The sequence below is a fragment of the Scyliorhinus torazame genome, chromosome 13, assembly GCF_047496885.1.
Source record: "Scyliorhinus torazame isolate Kashiwa2021f chromosome 13, sScyTor2.1, whole genome shotgun sequence".
Taxonomy (NCBI): Eukaryota; Metazoa; Chordata; class Chondrichthyes; order Carcharhiniformes; family Scyliorhinidae; genus Scyliorhinus; species Scyliorhinus torazame.
The window spans coordinates 154,990,091-155,014,073 of record NC_092719.1 but is presented as its reverse complement, the minus strand read 5'-3'; the positions used below and the strand labels follow the sequence as shown (position 1 = coordinate 155,014,073).

The following is a 23,983-nucleotide window of genomic DNA, read 5'->3' as shown; positions in this document are numbered from 1 at the left end:
ATAATAACTGTGACCAGTTTTGAATCATTTGATGCATTCATAGATGTTGAAAACCGCAGGCCTCAGATTCGAGCAAAAACAGCTCCTGAGATGGGTGGTTGGGTGAAACAAAACATTGCATTGTGACTGAACGCCTTTACAGTTCTCTGGAAAGGCAGGATAGACATATATCCCTCACCATCTTCTGCTGGAGGATTGAATATATATTTTATTAAAGACAAGCAGGTGTTATATACGGACAATTTATTTAAAAGGATGTGTAAATTGACAATACTCAGAGCAAAATGTGCTGACAGTATTTTTTAAAAACTGGTTGCTTTAATTACATAGATTGGTTGCCACTTTCCATTATTCAAGTACAGACAATGCTGTGGTGCACAGCTTGAGCTCTTATGAAACAGTCAATTCAAAATTGTGACTTGGGCCAATTAAACAATTAACATATTAAACTTATCCATCATAAACCAGATATAACATTATTAATTTACATGTGGTATCCCACTGATGCCTATACATCTCATTTATCTTGGTGTCACTATTGTACATTGAAAATGCTTAATCATTTGCTGTGTGTTTAACTTCCCTGTACTCTTAACTCATGACAAAAGATCAACTCAGTAATCTAATATTGTGGTATTATAGGTATTACGGTACCTGATAGGCTGGAGCACCATTGGTGGAAACTGTATGCTTTCTATTGGTTAGGATGTATGGTAGCTCCGCCTTGCTAGGCGGATTATAAGAACCCGTGCCGCCCCAGCAGACTTCATTTCTGTACCTGAGCTGCTGGGGGAAACATCTGGCTTATTAAAGCCTTCAGTTGGACTACAACCTCGCATTAGTGGTCATTGATCGTGCATCAATTTAATAAGCTAGTTTTTTAAGAAGAAAGGATGGATCTCCGAATCAAGCCGGAGTGTCTGCAACTCAGCCCCCACGCGGCGAACTCAGCGGCAATCATCAAGCACTGGCTGGCGTGCTTTAAAGGGTATCTCGGGACGGCCGAAAACACACCCACGGGAGAGCAGAAACTGCAAACACTGCACTCAAGGGTGAGCCCGGTGATTTACACCTTCATCGAGGAAGCGGAAGACTTCGATGCAGCAATAGAGCTGCTAAAAGGGCACTATATTCGCCCGGTAAACCAGGTCTACACCCGGCACCTGCTTGCAACAAGGCAACAAACCCCTGGGGAATCGCTGGAAGAATTCTACCGTGCACTCCTGGTGTTGGGGAGAAGATGCAGCTGCCCACAAGAGCGAACACACTTAACTCTTAATCCGTGACGCTTTTGTGGCAGGTATGCTATCCTCACAAATCCGCCAGCGACTGTTAGAAAAAGATACTCTGGGTCTCGGGGAGGCACGGGCCCTTGCAGGCTCCCTGGACGGTGCCTCCAGGAATGCCCGCGCTTACGTTCCCGACCGCGCGGCAGCCCCCTGGGCAGCGTGGAACCACTCCATGGCCGACCCCGAGGCTTCCCCCATCCCCCCACAGGCCTGCTCTGCAAAGCGGCCTGGCAACCCCGGGGGCCCCCGCTGCTACTTTTGCGGGCAGGCCAAGCACCCCCGCCAGCGCTGCCCGGCCTGCGCATCCACCTGCAAGGGATGCGGCAAAAAGGGCCATTTCGTGGGGGTACGTCAGGCCCGTGTGGTTGCCACGGTCTCTGGCGGCGAATGCGGACCGCAACCACAAACTTCTCCACGGTCCCCGTGCGGCCAGCGGTCGCCGCCATCTTCATATTCCAGGGCCACATGCGGACCCCGGGTGCCGCCATCTTGTTCCGCCGACGCCACGTTGAAGGGATGGGCGCCGCCATTTTGTGCACCCCCAGCCATGTGCAGCCAATGGGAGCCGCCATCTTGGATGAACCCCCAGGACCCCAGCTCAGCTGACCACGCACTGCCCGATGAGAACTCTCAACTGCTGCGATTAGCCTCGGTGACCCTGGATCAGTCCCGGCCTCGAACACTCTCAACTGCTACAACGACCGTATTCATCAACGGGCATGAGACGTCCTGCCTAATCGACTCTGGGAGCACGGAGAGCTTCATACACCCCAACACGGTAAGGCGCTGTTCTCTCCTCATCCACTCCGTTAATCAAAAAATCTCCCCGGCCTCCAGTTCACACTCAGTGGAGATACAGGGGTTTTGTGTCGCAAACCTCACAGTCCAGGGAAGGGAGTTCAAAAATTTCCATCTCTTCATCCTTCCCCACCTCTGCGCGGCTACACTCCTGGGTTTAGACTTCCAGTGTAACCTCCAAAGTCTAACCTTCAAATTCGGCGGCCCTATACCCCCCCTTACTGTCTGCGGCCTCGCGACCCTTAAGGTCGACCCACCTTCCCTGTTTGCGAACCTCACCCCGGATTGCAAACCCGTCGCCACCAGGAGCAGACGGTACAGTGCCCAGGACCGGATCTTTATTAGGTCAGAGGTCCAAAGGCTACTGAGGGAAGGGGTAATTGAAGCCAGTAACAGCCCCTGGAGAGCTCAAGTAGTGGTGATAAAGACCGGGAAGAAGCATAGGATGGTCATCGACTACAGTCAGACCATCAACAGGTTTACGCAGCTGGACGCGTACCCTCTCCCCCGCATATCCGACCTGGTAAACAGGATCGCGCATTATAAGGTCTTCTCCACGGTGGATCTCAAGTCCGCCTACCACCAGCTCCCCATCCGCACTAGTGACCGCAAATACACTGCCTTCGAGGCAGATGGGCGGCTCTACCACTTCTTAAGGGTTCCTTTCGGTGTCACCAACGGGGTCTCGGTCTTCCAGCGCGAGATGGACCGAATGGTTGACCGGTACGGGTTACGGGCAACATTCCCGTATCTCGATAATGTCTCCATCTGCAGCCACGACCAGCAGGACCACGATACCAACCTCCGGAAATTCCTCCAGACCGCAAAAATCCTTAACCTTACGTATAACAAGGATAAATGCGCGTTTAGCACCGACCGCCTAGCCATCCTCGGCTATGTAGTGCGAAATGGAGTTATAGGCCCCGACCCTGAACGCATGCGCCCCCATATGGAGTTCCCCCTCCCTCACTGCTCCAAGGCCCTGAAGCGTTGCCTAGGGTTTTTCAGCTACTACGCCCAGTGGGTCCCCAACTATGCGGACAAGGCACGTCCCCTGATCCAATCCACAGTTTTTCCCCTGTCGATAGAGGCCCGCCAGGTCTTCAGCCGCATCAAAGCAGACATTGCAAAGGCCACGATGCACGCCATCAATGAGTCCCTCCCCTTCCTGGTCAAGAGCGATGCGTACGACGTAGCTCTGGCGGCCACCCTCAACCAAGCGGACAGACCGGTGGCCCTCTGTTCTCGTACCCTCCATGCTTCCGATATCCGCCACTCCTCAGTCGAAAAGGAGGCCCAGGCCATAGTAGAAGCTGTGCGACATTGGAGGCAGGAGATTCACTCTCCTCATGGACCAACGGTCGGTTGCTTTCATGTTTGATAATGCACAGTGGGACAAGATAAAAACGACAAGATCTTGCGGTGGAGGATCGAACTCTCCACCTACAATTACGAGATCTTGTATCGTCCCGGGAAGCTAAATAAGCCTCCTGAAGCCCTGTCCCGCGACAGGTGCCACCGCACAAGTGGACCGCCTCCGAGCCCTCCACGAGGACCTCTGCCACCCGGGGGTCACTCGCTTTTTCCATTTTGTCAAGACCCGCAACCTGCCCTACTCCATCGAGGAGATCAGGACAGCCACCAGGGACTGCCAAAAAAACGCACTTCTACCGGCCAGAGAAAGCGCACCTGATAAAGGCTTCCCGTCCCTTTGAACGCCTCAGCATGGACTTCAAAGGCCCCCTCCCCTCCACCGACCACAACACATACTTCCTGAACGTGATTGATGAGTTCTCTCGGTTCCCATTCGCCATCCCCTGCCCCGACATGACCGCCTCCACCGTCATCAAGGCCCTCCATAACATCTTTGCACTGTTCGGGTTCCCCGCTTACATACACAGTGATAGGGGGTCCTCCTTTATGAGCGACGAACTGCGTCAATTCCTGCTCAGCAAGGGCATCGCCTCGAGCAGGACGACCAGTTACAACCCCCGGGGTAACGGACAGCTAGAGAGGGAGAACAGGACGGTCTGGAAGACCGTCCTACTGGCCTACGGTCCAGGAACCTCCCAGTCTCCCGCTGGCAGGAAGTCCTCCCGGATGCCCTCCACTCCATCTGGTCACTGCTTTGTACGACCACCAACCAGACACCTCACGAACGTCTCCTTGTCTTCCCCAGGAAGTCCTCCTCTGGGACCTCGCTCCCGACCTGGCTGGCAGCACCCGGACCCATCCTGCTCTGAAAACACGTGTGGGCGCACAAGTCGGACCCGTTGGTCGAGAGGGTCCATCTGCTCCATGCTAACCCCCAGTACGCCTACGTGGTGTATCCCGATGGCCGACAAGATACGGTCTCCCTGTGAGACCTGACGCCCGCCGGAACCCCACGCACAGCCCCGCCACCAGTCCCACCCTCCCCTCCACCGGGGCACCTTACAGGAGGATCAGTCCTTCCGCCGGCCCTGTCTAGGCCCCCCCACCCACCAAGGCTCCCCGCAGGCACTCCCTTCCCAGGTTAACCATTTTCCCCACCAGCACCGTCTAGGGGTGCCGAAGCTGCCATGGAGATCAAAGCCACGCTCCCGGAGTCACAGACGCCCGCGCCTCCACCGGAGTTACCGCCGAAGCTCCGACAATCACCAAGGACAACCAGGGCCCCCGATCGACTGACTGCTTCATTTTAAATTGTAAACTGTAAATGTAAACCATCAAATGTACATAGCTATCAGAATTGTAAATAGTTACAAAACACTGTACGGAGGTATTACGGTACCTCCATAACTAATTCTACCACGTTGCCATGTTTGTAGTATCAGGCCACCACCCCCGCCGGACTCTTTTTTAACAGGGGGTGAATGTGGTATTATAGGTATTACGGTACCTGATAGGCTGGAGCACCATTGGTGGAAACTGTATGCTTTCTATTGGTTAGGATGTATGGTAGCTCCGCCCTGCTAGGTGGGGTATAAGAACCCGTGCCGCCCCAGCAGCCTTCATTTCTGTACCTGAGCTGCTGGGGAAACATCTAGCTTATTAAAGCCTTCAATTGGACTACAACCTCGCTTTAGTGGTCATTGATCATGCATCAAATATATAAAAAGAAAATAGAAGGATGTGCTGGCCTTGGAAGGGGTCCAGAGGAGGTTCACAAGAATGAGCCCTGGAATGAAGAGTTTGTCATATGAGGAGCGATGAACGACTCTGGGTCTGTACTTGTTGGAATTTAGAAGGATGATGGGGAATCTCATTGAAACTTACAGGATATTGCGAGGCCTGGATAGAGTGGACGTGGAGAGGATGTTTCCACTAGTAGGAAAAACTAGAACCAGAGGGCACAACCTCAGACTGAAGGGACAATACTTTAAAACAGAGATGAGGAAGAATTTCTTCAGCCAGAGCGTGGTGAATCTGTGGAACTCTTTGCTGCAGATGGCTAAGGAGGCCAAATCACCGTGTGTCTTTAAGACAGAGATATATAGGTTCTTGATTAATAAGGGGATCAGGGGCGATGGAGAGAAGGGCAGGAGAATGGGAATGAGAAAAATATCAGCCATGATTGAATGGCTGAGCAGACTTGATGGGCCGTGTGGCCGATTTATGCCCCTATGTCTTATGGTCTTAAAGAAGCAGGAGGAGGCCATTTGGCCCATCGAGCCTGCTAAGTCATTCATTATGATCATGGCTGATCATCAAGTTTAATACCCGATCCTGTCTTCCCCCCATATCCCTTTAGTCCCAAGAGCTATATCTAATCCCTTCTTGAAATTACACAACATTTTGGCCTCAGTTACTTTCTGTGGTCGTGAATTCCATAGATTCACCACTCCCTGAGTGATGATATTTCTCCTCTCTCAGTCCGAAAATTATTCTCAAACTATGACCCCCTAGTTCTGGACTCTCCCACCATCGGGAACATTCTTTCTGAATCTACCCTGTCTAATCCTATTAGAATTTTATAAATTTCTATGACATATCCTCTCACTGTTCTAAACTCCAATGAATATAATCCTAACCGACTTAGTCTCTCCTCATATGACAGTCCTGCCATCCCCAGGAATCAGCCTGGTAAACCTTTGCCGCACTCCCTCCATAGCAAGAACATCCTTCCTCAGGTAAGGATACTAAAACTGCACGCAGTGCTCCAGGTATGGCCTCACCAATACAATATACAATTGCAGTAAAACATCCCTATTCCTATACTCAAATCTTCTTGTTATGAAGGCCAACATACCATTTGCCTTCTTTACTGCCTGCTGTTCCTGCACGCTTACTTTCAGCGATTGATGCACAAGGTTTTCAAGATCTCACTGAGTATCCACCTCTCTCAATTTACACCCATTCAAATAATAATCTGTCTTCCTATTTTTGCTACCAAAACAGATAACCTCACATTTATTCACATTATACTGCATCTGCCATGCTTATGCCCACTCACTCAACCTGTCCAAGTCCCACTGTAGCATCTCTGCATCCTCCTCACAGCTCCCTCCCACCCAACACTGTATATCATCTGCAAATTTGGAGTTCATACATTTAGTTCCCTCATTCAAATCATTCATGTATAATGTGAACAGTTGGGATCCTAGCACAGATCCCTGCAGTACCCCACTAGTCTTTGCCTGCCAATCGGAAAGATACACATCTATTCCAACGTTTTGCTTCCTGTCTGCTAACCATCTTTCTATCCATCTCAAGACACTACTTGCAATCCTGTTAGCTTTAACTTTATATAGTAATCTGCAATGTGAGGCCTTGTCGAAAGCCTTCAGAAAATCTAAATAAAACACATCATTGTTCTCCTATGTCAACTCTGCTAGTTGCATCTTCAAAGAATTCTGGTAGATTTGTCAAGCATGATTTCCCTTTCGTAAATCCATGCTGACTTTGTCTGATTACACCACCGCTTTCCAAATGAAATCTTTGATGATGGACTTCCTTACTACCGACGTCATACTCACAGGTCTATAGTTCCCTGTTTTCTCTCTACCTCCCTTTTTAAATAGCAGGGTTATATTAGCTACCCTCCAATCTGCAGGAACCATTCCAGATTCCAAAGAATTTTGGAAAATGACCACCAATGGATCTACTATTTCTGGTAAACAGAAATCTACAATTTCTAATAAACACACACAAAAGCTTCATTCTTTTCCCTCAAAGCCTTTACATAATTTTTTTAACTGAGGTTATGAAAGGTTCTTTCTTATGTGAAATTTTCAGCCATTTGGAGAAATTTGATTTTGACTGATAAAGAGAATCTTCTATTATCATAGCACCTTTCACAACCTCAGGATGCCCCAAAATGCTTTCCAGACAATGAAATACTTTTGAAGTGTAGTCACTGTTATAGGAAATGGTTGATTGCAGAAACCGGATTATTAGAAAATTAGAATTTCAGTCCAGTTGTTGCATCTGTGTCAATGGGTACACCCGAGGTGCTCCTGACATTGGGCCACATTTAAATAAGATGAGTGAGCTTTGGACACCTGTTTGGCATTCCCAGGTGAAAAGACCTGAAGAATTTCAGATTCCTGCATTATCGGCTATGGCTTCAGGTAAGGGAGGTGTGGCGCACTTCTGGCATTGCCAAGAGGTTTCAGACTTTGTTAGGAACAAGAATGTGTTTAATAATAAAGAGAAACTTGGTACATGAGGTTTGCAGCACTAGGCTGCCTTGGAGCAACAGCTCCAATCACATGTTTAGCAGGTGGCTTCCAGATGTATTCTACCCGAAGAGAGGACTACACCCTCTGGGGAGATCTTAGTTCCCACTAGTTCCTCAAGTCAGGTAACCCTCTTCTGCTGCACTGTCTTAAAGAGACAGGCACCACAATTACTGTAGAAGGTGATTGGGAAGGCTGGCAATCGAGGGAAACAACCTGAAATTAAAGAAATCAAGAGGAAGGATGGGGGGGGGGGGGGGGGGCAACAAGGGGCCAACAATACTATACTAGCATAGTAGAGTTGGGAGAAGCACTCCTGGGGTAAACACTCTTGTAACTTCCACTCTAGAAATAGGTGTGTTTTTTTAAATAAATGTACCTTTTTAGTGGGGCTTTCCAGTGGTCCTTTTAAGGACTTCCTGAAAGCAGTTGGCCCATGTTGGTTGTATTCACAACAACCCAATTAGGCACAGGGAGTTTCAAACTCATGCATGACCCCTTTGTTACATCTGCAACAGGTCTATTGCCCATTTCAGGCAGGGAAACCTAACCTTATTCTTATGCTTGTATTCATGATCAGTGTGAGTTTTATACCCACCATATTAGAGATTTAAATTTAGTGTCTGAATCTAGCCAACAGACACTGTGCCCAATTTTGCATGGTTTACTCAGTGTTGGTCTTTCACTGACAGCTAGTTTACTGGAGGAATGTGCAAATTTTGGCCACGCCAGAAAGGAATGCCAGGCTGATTAGGGAATAAGTTGTGTTTTAACTTTAATCCAGCAGCGTTCCTGATAATTTTCTTATACTGCCAGAAGTTAATGTTGATATTTAGTGCCCTGTCTAAAAAGCTGACACGTTTCTTCACCACAAAATATGGTGCAAATTGATATTGGGAAATTCTAGGCATTGACACAATGATGATGGACAATGATGTAATTCAAAGTTAGGATACCGTGTGCTGTGGAGGGGAATTTTAGAGGGGAAAGTGCTCGAATGACTTTGCAATTCTTGTCCTTTGTCAAAAGAAACTGAGATACTGGCCTAGATTCTCCACCTCCCGATAGTGGCAGCGAGAATTCCGATCGGATAGAGAATAGCGGGTAATGCAAAAATCCTGATTTGAGCCCAGCAACGAGTCTGACGTCATGCTCCAGTCTCCAGCTGGTGGCGATAGTGAAATTCGTGCCCCTCGCTGAGGGGCTCATGCAAATTACGATTTTGAATGTCATTAGCAGATTGGACACTGCATGTTCCACTCCTCCTAGTCGGGAGTCACGCGGGTGCGAATTGGTTCAAGTACTTACAAAAGGGACCTAGGTGCTATGGCTGCTGAGGGGGATCGAAAGGGTAAGAAACCTCTAAAAGCTTCTGGGGCTTGCTGAGGGGGGTGGGGGGTTGCCTGGGCCATGGGGAGTAGCAGGAAACAACTTGGTGCCAAGTCAGTGCACTCAGGTAGTTGCTCTCGGAATCAGGGTGGTCAATGGCTCAGACTGCCATTCTGCAGTATCCTGATTTAAATGCACCCCTTTGGTGCTACTTACAGGCTCCTGGCTGTTTACACTGCTGACCGCTCACTGTGTCCTCTAAATGCTCAGGGTGCTCCTGGTCATGTAGGAACCCCCCCTCTCCGAAACCCTCATACTCCAGCAATATCATCGGGGAATGGACGAGGCCACGCTCAGTCACTGGCCCACCAGATGCTTGCACTCCTAAGAAGCACAGCCCCAATTCAAAGTAAGCAGTGGATTAGCAGAGCTCACCCCAACCAAAGGACACCTGTGCGTGGCCTTTGGAACCCACCCTTGCACACTGACGCTCGCAGAGTAGAGTACTCACCAGTGACACCCATCCCACATGATCACAAGCTGTCTCCTCTGGGTGACGCTGGCAGCACTGACTGCATTTGCCACCTCCTCCCAGGCACTGTTCAGGAAGGCAGGCTTGAGTTTGCAGCCCACACTGGGGTAGAAGGTGTCCCTCCTCTCCTCAATGGCATGAGCAGTGCATCCACTTCAGACTCCCTAAAATAGGAGGCAGGTCTATTCTGAGCCATCTTCATGACTGGAATTAAAATGTCTGGTGAATGGAGCCCTTATAAGCAGCTGCAGCTTGTCAGGTTTTTGAATGCGAATTCCAGCCCTAGCGAATCTGCCGCCAGTGGGGATGAAAATTGCTTCCAATTCAGCACAGTGGGCTAAACAGCTGGCTTGTAATGCAGAACAAGGCCAGCAGCACGGTTCAGTTCCCTTACCGGCCGCCCCTAACAGGCACCGGAATGTGGCGACTAGGGGCTTTTCACAGTAACTTCATTGAAACCTACTTGTGACAATAAGCGATTATTATTATAATTCTGGTCGACAGAGAGCTGGCCCGTTTGCATGTCCTGAATCTCGGAACAAACAGCCCTCCAACAGGAACGCGATTTAGTTCCGGCAAGAACACTTGATCTCCCAAATGAAGAATCCAGCCCACTGTTGAAGTAATTTTGGTGAGTTGTTGCATCTTGTTTTGTAGATCAGAAATACTGCAGCCACAGTACATTGATGATGGCGAGAATTGAGTCCAGTATAGTGATCAAGAAATCAATTTGTCCAAGGTGGTGTTAAGCCTTTTGATCATTTTCATAGAAAATAACAATTAATCCATCACACTCTTGATGAGTTGTGAAGATGATGACACAAAAAGCAAAATACTGTGGATACTGTAAATCTGAATAAAAAACATAAATACTCAGCCGATCAGGCATGTATGGAAAGAGAAACAGAGTAAACATTTCAGATCTGTAATCTTTCATCAGAACTTGAAGATGTATTAGCAATTTTGAAAAACCTGAGGGTCGACAAGTCCCCTGGGCCTGATGGGATATACTCAAGGATTCTTTGGGAGGCAAGGGATGAGATTGCAGAGCTTTTGGCTTTGATCTTTGGGTCCTCGCTGTCCACGGGGATAGTGCCAGAGGACTGGAGAGTGGCGAATGTTGTTCCTCTGTTCAAGAAAGGGAATAGGAATGACCCTGGTAATTACAGTTAGTCTTACTTCGGTGGTCGGGAAGATAATGGAGAAGGTCCTGAAAGATAGGATTTATGACCATTTGGAAAGATGCAGCTTAATCCGGGATAGTCAACACGGATTCGTGAAGGGTAGGTCTTGCCTCACTAATTTGATTGAATTCTTTGAGGAGGTAACTAAGTGTGTAGATGAAGGTAGAGCAGTTGATGTAGTATACGTGGATTTTAGTAAGGTGTTTGATAAGGTTCCCCATGGTCGGCTCATGAAGAAAGTAAGGAGGTGTGGGATAGAGTAAAATTTGGCCAATTGGATAAGTAACTGGCTATCACATAGAAGACAGAGGGTGGTGGTGGATGGAAAATTTTCAGACTGGAGACCAGTTACCAGCGGTGTACCACAGGGATCAGTGCTGGGTCCTCTGCTATTTGTGATTTTTATCAATGACTTGGAGGAGGGGGCTGAAGGGTGGGTCAGTAAATTTGCTGATGACACCAAGATTGGTGGAGTAGTGGATGAGGTGGAGGGCTGTTGTAGGCTGCAAAGAGACATTGATAGGATGCAGAGCTGGGCCGAAAAATGGCAGATGGAGTTTAACTCTGATAAGTGTGAGGTGATTCATTTTGGTAGAATAAATTTGAATGCGGATTACAGGATCAACGGCAGGGTTCTGAGGAATGTGGAGGAACAGAGAGATCTTGGGGTTCATGTCCACAGATCTTTGAAGATTGCCACTCAAGTGGATAGAGCCGTGAAGAAGGTTTATAGTGTGTTAGCGTTTATTAACAGGGGGCTTGAGTTTAAGAGCCGCGGGGTTATGCTGCAACTATACATGACCCTGGTGAGACCACATTTGGAGTATTGTGTGCAGTTCTGGTCAACTCATTATAGGAAGGATGTGGAAGCATTGGAAAGGGTGCAAAGGAGATTTACCGGATAGGACTTATGAGGAAAGGTTGAGGGAGCTAGGGCTTTTCTCTTTGGAGCGGAGGAGGATGAGAGGCGACTTAATAGAGATTTATAAGATAATGAGGGGGACAGATAGAGTGGACGTTCAGAGACTATTTCCTCGGGTGGATGTAGCTGTTACAAGGGGGGCATAACTATAAGATTCAGGGTGGGAGATATCGGAGGGATGTCCGAGGTAGGTTCTTTACTCAGAGAGTGGTTCGGGTGTGGAATGGACTGCCTGCTGTGATAGTGGAGTTGGACACATTAGGAACTTTCAAGTGGTTATTGGATAGGCACATGGAGCACACCAGAACGACAGGGAGTGGGATAGCTTGATCTTGGTTTCGGACCATGCTTGGCACAACATCGAGGGCCGAAGGGCCTGTTCTGTGCTGTAATGTTCTATGTTCTATGGTGAAGTGGTTTTGAGCTCAGAGACAAGCTACTCCACAGATTATCCAAGCTTCTGCTCTATCCATGTAGTCACAGTATATATATCATTGTCCAGAAAGCTCCTCCTTCCCTTCCTACAGTCAACCCTCTAATTTCCTTCATCATTACTTTGACTTCCCTTGTTCAATGCCACAGAGATAGACCATAAATTAAAAGTCATAGAATCAGAGTTTGGCCCAGCTTGCCTGTGCCAACGTTTTAAATGAGCTATCTAAATAGTCCCACTCCCTGCAATTTTCTTCTCTTCAAGTGTTTTCCAAATTCATTTTGAAAGTTATTATTGAATCAGCTTGGTCCCTGCTTATAGGCAGTTCATTACATACTATAACTGGCTGCTTGAAAAGAATATCTTCATCTTGCCTCTAGTTTTTAGTAATTATCTGAAATCTGTGTCCTCTGGCGACCAACCCTTCTACCACTAGAAACAGTTTCTCCTTATTTACTCTACCAAACTATTCATTATTTTGAACAACTCCATAATTTTGTCCCTTAACATTCCCTATTCTAAGAAAAACAACTCCAGCTTCTCTACATAACTGGGTATCTGTATTCCTGATACTATCTGTATTCCTGATACTAATTCTCCTATTCACCCTCTCCAAAACTTTGACGTTCTTTCTAAAGCGTGAGCCCAGAATTTGGGCACACTATAGCAGGAGCTTATCCTGTGCTTATAATGGTTAGCATAACTTCCTTGTTTTTGTACTCCAGGCCATTGTTTTTCAAGGCAAAGATCCCTTTTGTCTTTTTAACTGCCTTCCCAGCTTGTCCTGCCAAAGTCTTGTGCATGCACATTCACTCCCAAGTTGCTCAGTTACTACATCTCCTCAAAATTGTATAATTTAGTACATATCACTGCTCCTCATTCTTCCTACCAAAATTAATCACTTCACATTTCTGTTACACTTCATCTGCTGTGTGTCTGTCCATTTCACCAGTCTCTCTATGGCTTCCTAAAGTTTGTTAAAATCTTCTTCACTGTTTATTAAATGTCCACATTTTTTGTCATCTTCAACCTTTGAAATTATGCCCTTTGTACTCAGGTCCAGGCCATTAATATATGAGGAGACTTGTGGTCTTGACACTGGGGACTTCATTATATACTTCTCTCAGTCTGCAAAACAACCGTTTAACACTTCTCTATGCTTTCTACCATCAGTCACTGCAGCCACTGTTCCACTAATTTTGCTAAAATGTTTATGCGGTACTCTGTCAAATGCCTTTCGAAAGTTAATATACACATTAGCTGCAGCACCCTCATCAACCCTCTCAATAGCTTTAGCAAAGAACTCAGTCATGTTGCTTGGCTTCTCTAGTGTGAGTGCTGCCAACCTTTTAGGTATTGTAGTATAAGGATCTGGCATAGAAAGGGTTAATGTCAAATTGTCCTGCATTCTCAAACCTCCACTTCATCTAAAGCATCTACTTCGTCTTGACTCTCTTGCACAATGTTACTTGAAAATATGAAGGCATTAGAGAGGGTACAGGAAATATCTATAAGAATGATTCCAAGGATGAGGAACTTTAGTTAAATAGATAGATTTGAGAACTCGGGGCTGTTCTCCTTGTGAAGAAAAGATTAGGAGGAGATTGGATAAAGGTGCTCAAAATCATGAAGGGTCTGGGCAGAATAGAGGAGAAACTGTTCCCATTGACATAAGGATTAAGACCATAAGACATAGGAGTGGAAGTAAGGCCATTCGGCCCATCGAGTCCAGTCCACCATTCAATCATGGCTGATTTCAACTCCATTTACCCGCTCTCTCTCCATAGCCCTTAATTCCTTGAGAAATCAAGAATTTATCAACTTCTGTCTTAAAGACACTCAACGTCCCGGCCTCCACCGCCCTCTGTGGCAATGAATTCCACAGACCCACCACTCTCTGGCTGAAGACATTTCTCCTCATCTCTGTTCTAAAGTGACTCCCTTTTATTCTAAGGCTGTGCCCCCGGGTCCTAGTCTCCCCTGCTAATGGAAACAACTTCCCTACATCCACCCTATCTAAGCCATTCATTATCTTGTAAGTTTCTATTAGATCTCCCCTCAACCTCCTAAACTCCAATGAATATAATCCCAGGATCCTCAGACGTTCATCGTATGTTAGGCCTACCATTCCTGGGATCATCCGTGTGAACCTCCGCTGGACCCGCTCCAGTGCCAGTATGTCCTTCCTGAGGTGTGGGGCCCAAAATTGTTCACAGTATTCTAAATGGGGCCTAACTAATGCTTTATAAAGCTTCAGAAGTACATCCCTGCTTTTATATTCCAAGCCTCTTGAGATGAATGACAACATTGCATTTGCTTTCTTAATTACGGACTCAACCTGCAAGTTTACCTTTAGAGAATCCTGGACTAGGACTCCCAAGTCCCTTTGCACTTCAGCATTATGAATTTTGTCACTGTTTAGAAAATAGTCCATGCCTCTATTCTTTTTTCCAAAGTGCAAGACCTCGCACTTGCCCACGTTGAATTTCATCAGCCATTTCTTGGACCACTCTCCTAAACTGTCTAAATCTTTCTGCAGCCTCCCCACCTCCTCCATACTACCTGCCCCTCCACCTATCTTTGTATCATCGGCAAACTTAGCCAGAATGCGCCCAGTCCCGCCATCTAGATCGTTAATATATAAAGAGAACAGCTGTGGCCCCAACACTGAACCCTGCGGGACACCACTCGTCACCGGTTGCCATTCCGAAAAAGAACCTTTTATCCCAACTCTCTGCCTTCTGCCTGACAGCCAATCGTCAATCCATGTTAGTACCTTGCCTCGAATACCATGGGCTCTTATTTTACTCAGCAGTCTCCCGTGAGGCACCTTATCAAAGGCCTTTTGGAAGTCAAGATAGATAACATCCATTGGCTCTCCTTGGTCTAACCTATTTGTTATCTCTTCAAAGAACTCTAACAGGTTTGTCAGGCACGACCTCCCCTTACTAAATCCATGCTGACTTGTCCTAATCCGACCCTGCACTTCCAAGATTTTAGAAACTCATCCTTAACAATGGATTCTAGAATCTTACCAACAACCGAGGTTAGGCTAATTGGCCTATAATTTTCCATCTTTTTCCTTGTTCCCTTCTTGAACAGGGGGGTTACAACAGTGATTTTCCAATCCTCTGGGACTTTCCCCGACTCCAGTGACTTTTGAAAGATCATAACTAACACCTCCACTATTTCTTCAGCTATCTCCTTTAGAACTCTAGGATGTAGCCCATCTGGGCCCAGGGATTTATCAATTTTTAGACCTCTTAGATTAAGAACCAAAGGACACTGAATTAAGAATATTTGGCAAAAGAAGAAATGAAGACATGAGGACAATCCTTACATAGCCAGTGGTTAGGATCTGGAATGAGTGTGGGTTGGGGAAAATTGAATCTAGGTAAAGAGAATTGGATAATCATCTGAAGAGAAAAAGGGCTATCTGAGCTGCTTTTGTGGAGAGCTAGCACTGACACAACAGGACCAGTGCTGGGTCCCTTACTGATCGTAGCGTACATCAATGATCTAGATGGGAACGTCGGTGGCATGATCAATAAGCTTGCAGAGGACACAAAAACTGGTGGTGTTGGTAAAAAAAAGCCTTAGATTAAATGGTGATGAACGGGCTGGGCAGCTGGGCAAAACAGTGGCAAATGGAATTTAATCCTGAAAAGTATGAAGTGATGCATTTTGGGAGGACTAACAAGAATACACAATGAATGGCAGAACACTATGAAGTACACAGGACCTGAAGACGCTTGGGGTCTATAGGTAACTGAAGGCAGTAGGCAGGTAGATAAGGTGGTTAAGAAGGCATATGGGACGCCTGCTTTTATTAGCCAAGACATAGCATATAAGAGCAGGGAGGTTATCATGGTACTGTATAAAACGCTGGTTAGGCTACAGCTAGATTACGGTGTACAGTTCTGGTTGCCACTCTGTGCACGCGCGTGCCTGCGGGCACTTGGCGCAACTTGCCCCCGCTAGTGAGCTCACAACATTTAGGAAGCATTTGGATGAACACTTGAAATACCATAGCATACAAGGCAACAGGCCCAAGTGCTGGAAAATGTTTTAGGATACGTGCTTGGTGGCACAGACAGGATGCACCCAAGGGCCTCTTTCTGTGCTGCAAAAACAAATGACTGACCGAAAGGCCTCCTGTGTTTGGAACCATTTGAGTCCAACTTGTTGAGGGCGCTGGTTTCAGCGGTCTAACGACAATTTCGCTCCTCCCATTTTCAGCAGGATAAGGGAGCTGTGGGGACGAGTTGTCGGGTTGTGAATTTGCCCTAAAGTTAGCCGGGAGCAAGTGGCGCCGAGTCCCCGCAGGCGCGCGCGTGCACAGAGAGGGAGCCGAACCACAGCCGCCTCATCGCACCCGGCAGCGGGAGCGCGCCGGGTCATGCGCGCGCGCACACAGGGAGCCGAGCCGCCTCGGGGGCACGCGCACGGGCCGCTTTGCTGATTGGCTGTTGCCTCGCCGGCGGCGGCGTGGGGTGAAGAGGAGGCCGCGTTGCCGTCACTCCAGGCGGTTAGAATGGCTGCAGCAGCGGGTCAGTAAGTTGGTCTCTCGCCGTTGATTGTTTGGGAGGCGCGGGGAAGGGTGTGGCGGCGACGATGCGGCCGGAAATCCCGCACCGGGCGAGACAGGCCAGGCCGCTGTGAGCGGCTGGGTGCCGAAGGGCAGCCCGAGAGACAGGAGCGGCCGTGGAAACAATGGGCCGCCGGTTAGGGAGAGGGTTGTTCAGGGGGAGGGGAGCGGAAAGCTGGGTAGGCCCCGTGCCTGGGGAGCCGGCCTCAGCTGTTGCTCCGTCCCGACAACTTCTGCCTTTCGTGTTCTCTGTCCCTTCCGAGGGAAGTTTCTGTTGTTGCTGCTTTGTTTGATTCCCCTCCCAGGTGAAGGGAGTGTTTTGTCGCGGTCTAAACAGCTGTGGTTGCTGGAATTTAAAATTCCTAAAGCGAAATGATTTAAGTGATCCGCAATAGTGGTTTAATTATGCCTTCTGAAATGGAGAGGAATACGTGTTAATGGATTTGATTAGGTGCCTGTATGGAAGCGAACAAAGGCTTTGACATGAATATTTGTGGTTAAGATATGCTTTACTCCCCTAAGAGTAGATTGGGTATTTTAAATGGAACAGTACCCCTTTCCCACCTGATGTGTTTCTTCGTTACACTCTATTTCTCAGCGTTTTTGGTGAGCGGTTTTTTTGGGGGGTGGGTGGGGACTACGTTAATGCAATGTCATTTCATGCATACTGTACAGTTGGGCAGACGATGGAGGAGTTTTAAAGGATCAGGTTGATATTTTCACTTGAAGCAAGTTGTCTGGATCATCAGCTTAAAGGACATCCACTTTAATTGATTAATGGTGACCTAGTTGAATTCAAGATGTGTACTGAAGCTCTAAAATCAGTGACAAGTTTGGCCAGTTGTGAGACTAACCGAGCAAACTTTTGTCTGGTGTTTATGCATCTTATTTGCCATAGGCCATTCAGCCCAATGAACCTGTTGCCCCATTCAATAAGATCATGGCTGATCTGATTGTAGCCTAACCCTTCACTGACTTGTCAACCAAAACTCTGTCCAACTTGAATATATTCAGCAAACCAATCTTACTGCTCTACAGAATTCCAAAGAGTACTGACCCTGAGAAGATTTTCTCCTCGTATATCTTTGGAGGGCTGCTTATTTTTAAAGGGTAGCACCAAATTCTAGATCTTCTCCTATGAGAGAAAACATCTCAGTATCTAACCTATTCAACCCACACAGAATCTTGTATATTCCAACAAGATTTCTCATTTGAAACTCAAATGAGTATATGCCCAACCTGCTCAAACTATCCTTGTAAGAAAACCCTTTCATCCCAACATCCACCCTAGTGAAGAATTGCTTCCCAATGCAAATATGAAGGAGACCAAAGCTACACAGTACTCCAGTGTGGTCTCAAAGTCCTCTACGGTTGCAGCAAGACATCCTACTGTAATAAATGCAAACCTAATTAGCTGTGCCGGCATGTTAACCTTTTCTGATAGGGTATTGAGACCCCTCTGTACTGTTGCGTTCTGTCTCACTCTATTTAAATTATACTCTGCTTTTCTTACTGCAAAATGGATAACATCATATTTTTCCACATTATACTCCAACTGACAAATTTTTACCTAGTCAGTTAACTTATCAATATCCCTTGACAGAATGTATCCTCCTCATAATTTGCTTTCCTACCCACCTTCATATCTGCAGATTTGGTGACTATGCTCAATCCTTTCACCAAACCATTAATATACATCATAAATGGTTGAGATCCTGTGGCACTCCACTAGTTCCAGTTTGCCAATGTCAAAATTATCCATTTATCCAGCCTCTGTTTCCTGCTGGTTGGACAATCCTCTTACCTGTGGTAAAATACACTCGCACACCATGAGCTCTTCTGCAGTTACTATTCATGTGGCACCTTTTCCAATACCGTTTGAAATCTAAATGCACTACAGCTACTGGTTATCACCCATGGTTGTTCCATCCTCAAGTACTCCCAATAAATTTGTCAAATGCAATTTCTCATTCACAAATACATGTTGACTCTGCATCATTTTATCCTTATTTATTGAAATGTCTTTGATACTGCCTCCTTTAATAATTACATTTTCCTATTTTTCATTGGAATGGGTGATCTTGATTGCTGTTTCAGGCATTTTGGAAAGAATTGGATTTTTTTGTAACGCTAGAGAATATGTCTGCTGCTTTAATGCCTTCTATTTGCTGTCATGACTGATTGGCAATCTATTGGGAATTGCAACACTGAAATAGGCTGACACAACCAGTCTTTGTTGCTTTTTATCTCTTCGGCCTGTATTCACCTATCTAATCAATTCTCTAAACTATTCTCAAATGCCTATGCTACTGGGCTAGTAATCCAGAGGTCTGATCTTTTGATGTGGAGACATGTATTTAAATCCCACCTTGCAGCTCGGGAATTTAAATTGATAATAGATAAATCTAGAACACAAAGTTAGTATCACTAATAATGGCCTTGAAACAATTGGATTACCATTAAAACAAAAACTCACCTGGTTCACTAATATCCTTGTCGGACTTACTTAGTTTGTCTGATCTGTAATTCCAGATCTACAGTAATGTGATTAACTCTTAGCTGCAATCTGAAATGGCCTATAATAAAAATAAAACTGAGTAGACTACCTGGCATCTGCCAAACAAAAGAGGAAAATTGTGTCGGTTGTATTCTGTCCACGAAAAGCAGGACAAATCCAATCCAGTCTTTTACCACACCATCAGCAACAAAGTAATAGAAATTTGTCATTGGCAGAGCTGCATATGGCACTTTGCTCACCAATGTTCAGTTTGCATTCTGTCGTGATCACCCTTCTTCAGACCTCATTACAGCCTTGGTCCAAACATGGTCAAATAAGCTAACATCAAGTGAGACTGCCCTTGACATCAAGGTAGCATTTGACTGTAGGTGGTTTCAAGAAGCCCAAGTAAAATTTCAGTCAGTGGAAACCTTGGGAAAACTACATTGGCTAGAGTAATATCTTGGCTAAAGGAATTTGGATACCAACCATCCTAGTCCTGGGACATAACTGCAGGAGATCTTCCAGGTGTAATGGCTTGGGTCCAGTAATTGTAACTGCTTCATCAATGACCTTCCCCCTATCCTAAGTGGGGATATTTGCTGATGATTACACTATTCAGTTCCATTTGCAATTTACAAAGAATGAAGCAGTAGGTTTGGACAGATGAATGTAATAAATGGCAAGTAACATTTGTGTCACACTGCCAGACCATTTCCAACAAGAGAGACTTAACCACTTCCCTTTGACATTCACAGAAACAAGGAAAATAAGAGCAGGAGTAGGCCATTTGGCCCTTCAAGCCTGCTTTGCCATTCATTATGATAATGGCTGATCATCCAACTCCATAATCTGTTCCTGCCTTCCCACCCCATATCCGTTGATCCCTTTTGCCCCAAGAACTATATCTAAATTTTCCTTGAAAACATAATGTTTTGGTCTCAACATGGTAGCAAATTCCATAGGCTCACCACTCGGGGTGAAAAAGATTCTTGACATCTCAGTCCTAAATGGTCTACCCTGCATCCTCAGACTGTGACCCCTGTTTATGGACTCTGTTTCCCTCCCCCACCCCCACAACATGATGCCTATAAGGTCAAATGACTGCCCACCTCCATTACATTCAGTGCCTATCTTTATTAAGTTTCACAGAGTTGCTGATCGACACATACAACTGCTGTTACGATCTCTTTAGAAACCCGTAACTTGGGGTGGGACGGGGGGAGGGGGTGGGGGGGATGGAGGGGGAGATTTGAGCTTCCAGTCAATAGCTGCAAAGGATAATATGGCAAGATTTCATGTTTTAAAACATTTGCTGTCACAATGACAAATACTGTTGACGACTATTTTTTGTAGACCGCTTGTACTTTAATCCGCAGGAAGAAATGTTCCCCTTTTTTGCTTATTGCACTTTTTTACAGAATTACTGTCCTTCTTGCAAGCAATCCGCAGCCGATCTCTTCCAATGGGTTCATCTTTCCACATTTTGCCAAGTAGTAACATCAAGTGACCATTTGCAGGCACTTAGTTTCTAGAGTTTCCTAAATCTTCTACCAGCAATAAAGTCTGTCCCGATGATTCTTCCCTCTTCCCTCTTGCCATGTCAGGATGAATTTCCTGGTAACCTTAGATAGCTGCAGAATGTGTCTCTTTCAGTAAAGGCCATCTCTCTCCATCTGGCTGTGATAGCTTGCAAAGCCAATCAGCCTCGTCTCTCTGCTGACCACATAAAACTGAAGTCCGTCTGTGACATTCATTGATTTGTAGGGAAGTCTCTAGCATGATCTCAAAAATGACTTCCTCTGCATCTTTCCTCATGGCAACATGTAACTCTTTAGCCTTGCATCCAGGTAGAAATGCTGATGAGCTATTCTTGACCCCATTTCTCTTTCATCTTAAGTAAATGGACAGCTTGTAAATGGTTTCAATCCAATACTTTCAGCACCTTTCTGGGACTTGGGAGACTGAGTCTCCACTCTTAACCCACAGATTGCTGCCATTGTCTCCTAGCAAAAATCTTGCACATTCTTCCCAAAGTAAAATGATCTAAGCCATTATCAGAAATGTAACATTGAATAACAAAGCAAGTGACATCATGAGCACCAAGCCTGTTACATTAAAGGTCAGTGAAAATGGTGGGTCGCACCAAGCCTGTCACATTAAAGGTCAGTGAAAGTGGTGGGTCGCAAATGGCAGCTGGAATGGGTCCCCAAGGTCTGCCAGTGTGGGTCCTGAAGGATGGCCAGTTGGCAAAAATGGGTTCTGGGCAAAAAAGTTTGAAAAACACTGCTTTTACTGCTATATTAATTGTCTTGTTACCTGTGTGGTAGGTAACATGTGCTACTCAATCCAGTTACAGCAGAGGCTTCCGGAAGAAGGATCAAAGTCGTCCAGAAGTTTATGTAAGGTTTATTGAGTAACAGAACTTAACTACTGCACGAGTTCTTACTTTAAGAACTATACGAGTAGAAAGGTTACAACTTTTAAATGCCACAACTAGGCCTGACCGCACTAGCAACCCTGAGCTAAATCTCTGCTTCTGCTCTCCTCACAGTCTAATCAGCCGAAGAGACCGAGGGCTACTTGCTTCTCCTTTTATACCCGCCAGTGCTGCCCCCTAGTGATCTTTCCATTTCCCATCTACCCCTTCTGTACATACCCATGTAAAGATCACTACATCCCCCTTTTTCTCTGTTTGTTTTACATAGTTGCAGTGTTGTAACTAAATGGAGCAAACACAGTTGGTGTCATGCACAAATACATTACAGAAAGCAATATTTGCATCAGTTCAATGTTCACAAGTTCAGACGGTTGGGTGCTCTTCTGGATCGGGTCGATCTCCTAAGTGGGCATGGAGACCCTGAGGTTTTAATGTCCATCTGGTCACTGGCTGATGGTGTCATGGGATGTCGCATGATAAGAGTCCTGCAGATCTAATGTCGGAAAGACAGGTTGATGAGGTGGAACCTTCAACAGGTCTAGTCGATTGCGTCTGAACAGCACACCCTCGTCGGACTTTACGATTGTGGCGCGACGCGTCATAGCACCATTGCCATGTTGGACCATCCTCCACCAGGGTGTCGCAGGCGAACCATGTCATTGATCGCTAACGGATGCAGCAATTTGGCATGTCGGCCATAGTGCTGCTTTTGTGTGTGACGTTGGTGGCGCATCTTGTCCAGCACTTGCGAGTGATCCGGATTGCTGAAGCGTAACGCCGGTAGCGTTGTCCTCACATCTCGATTGAAGAGCATTTGAGCCGGTGATAGCCCTGAACTCAACGGTGATGGCCGATATGATAACAGAGCGAAGTGTATGTCGGAATTCGAGTCAGTGGCCTTGATTTGAGTTGCTTAATAATGTGTACACCTTTCTTTACCCTGCCATTGGATTGGGGAAAGTGGACTCAATGTCACGCGCTTAAAGTTGTATTTCTTGGAGAATTCCATCCACTCCCAGCTTGCAAAGCAAGGACCATTGTTGGACATGACTGTTTGTGGGATGCCATGCCTTGAGAACGTTTCCTTGCAGGCTTTGATAACTGTTGCAGATGTGAGATCCGTGAGTTTCATTACTTACGGAAAGTTGGAGTAATAATCAATGATAAGAACATAACTTCGACCCTTGGAGTGAAACCAGTCTATGCCAACTTTGTCCCACGGTGACGTAGCCATCTCATGCTGCTGGAGTGGCTCCTTGCCTTGTGCCGGTTGATGTTTTTGACACGTCATATGTGAGTACCATGTTTGTTATGTCCTCATTTATCCCAGGCCATACACGGATTGCACTTCTCGATTCAAAGATGTCCCTCATGAGTCCTGCGGAGCATGTCTGATCGGAGCGCCAGTGGAATGACGATTCTGTCATTTCGCAGTATTACGCCATCCACCACTGACAGTTCAGTTTTAACGTTTTGGAACTGTGGGCACCGCCCTCTTGGCCAGCCATGCTGAAGGTTGTGCATGACCTGGAGCAAGGTCACATCTTCTCGTGTCGCCAGACAAATTTGCTGCATCTTCTCGTCTGATGCCAGGAGAGTGTCTCTGCACAACTGTGCGTGAGCCTGTACATGTTACTGGATGCCGGAGGGGAACTGCCAGCATCAATGGCTCGGGACAGGGTGTCAGCTATGATTAGGTCCTTCCCAGGAGTGTAGACCAGTGTGACGTCATACCTCCTCAACTTCATCATCATGCATTGTAGGCGCGGTGTCATGTCATTGAGATTCTTGTCAATTATGTTGACCAGTGGTCTATGGTCAGTCTCCACGAGGAACGTGGGAAGACCATACACATAGTGGTGGAATTTTGTAATGCCTGTGATCAGTTCCAGGCACTCCTCCTCTATCTGTGCATACCTGCACTCTGTGGCGGTCATCGCTCTAGATGCGTATGCCACTGGGACCCAGTCCGATTGGTCATTCTGTTGGAGAAGTACCGCACCAAAATTCCATGTTGACTGGCGTCGGTGGAGATCTTTGTGGGTTTTGTTGGGTCAAAGAATGCCAGCGTTGGAGCTACCATCAATTGGTGCTTTAGATCCCCCCACTCTTCTTGGTGGCGTGGAGTCCAGGCAAAACTCCGTGTCCTTCCTTATCACATTTCGTAATGCTGCCGTCCGTGCTGATAAGTTCGGTATGAACTTGCCTAGGAAGTTGATGAATCCAAGAAACCTGAGCACCGCTTTCTTGTCACGTGGCCACTGCATGTTCTGGATTGCCGCAATCTTTTCAGTATCCGGCTTCAACCCGT

The 23,983-nt window shown here is 46.5% G+C and overlaps 1 protein-coding gene across 5 annotated transcripts in view; it reads left to right on the top strand.

Moving 5' to 3' along the window:
- The first annotated feature begins 16,609 nt into the window (after positions 1 to 16,609).
- kbtbd8 (kelch repeat and BTB (POZ) domain containing 8) overlaps positions 16,610 to 23,983 on the top strand; it is a 46,508-nt gene continuing 39,134 nt past the window's right edge. For 3 of the 5 annotated variants that reach the window (XM_072472301.1, XM_072472307.1, XM_072472308.1), the window contains exon 1: positions 16,610 to 16,697. In XM_072472301.1, coding sequence (XP_072328402.1) covers positions 16,682 to 16,697 — 16 coding nt within the window. In that variant the 5' untranslated portion in view covers positions 16,610 to 16,681. Of the gene's footprint in view, positions 16,702 to 23,983 lie in introns of all 5 variants that reach the window. The other 2 variants (XM_072472305.1, XM_072472303.1) reach the window with 2 other exon arrangements.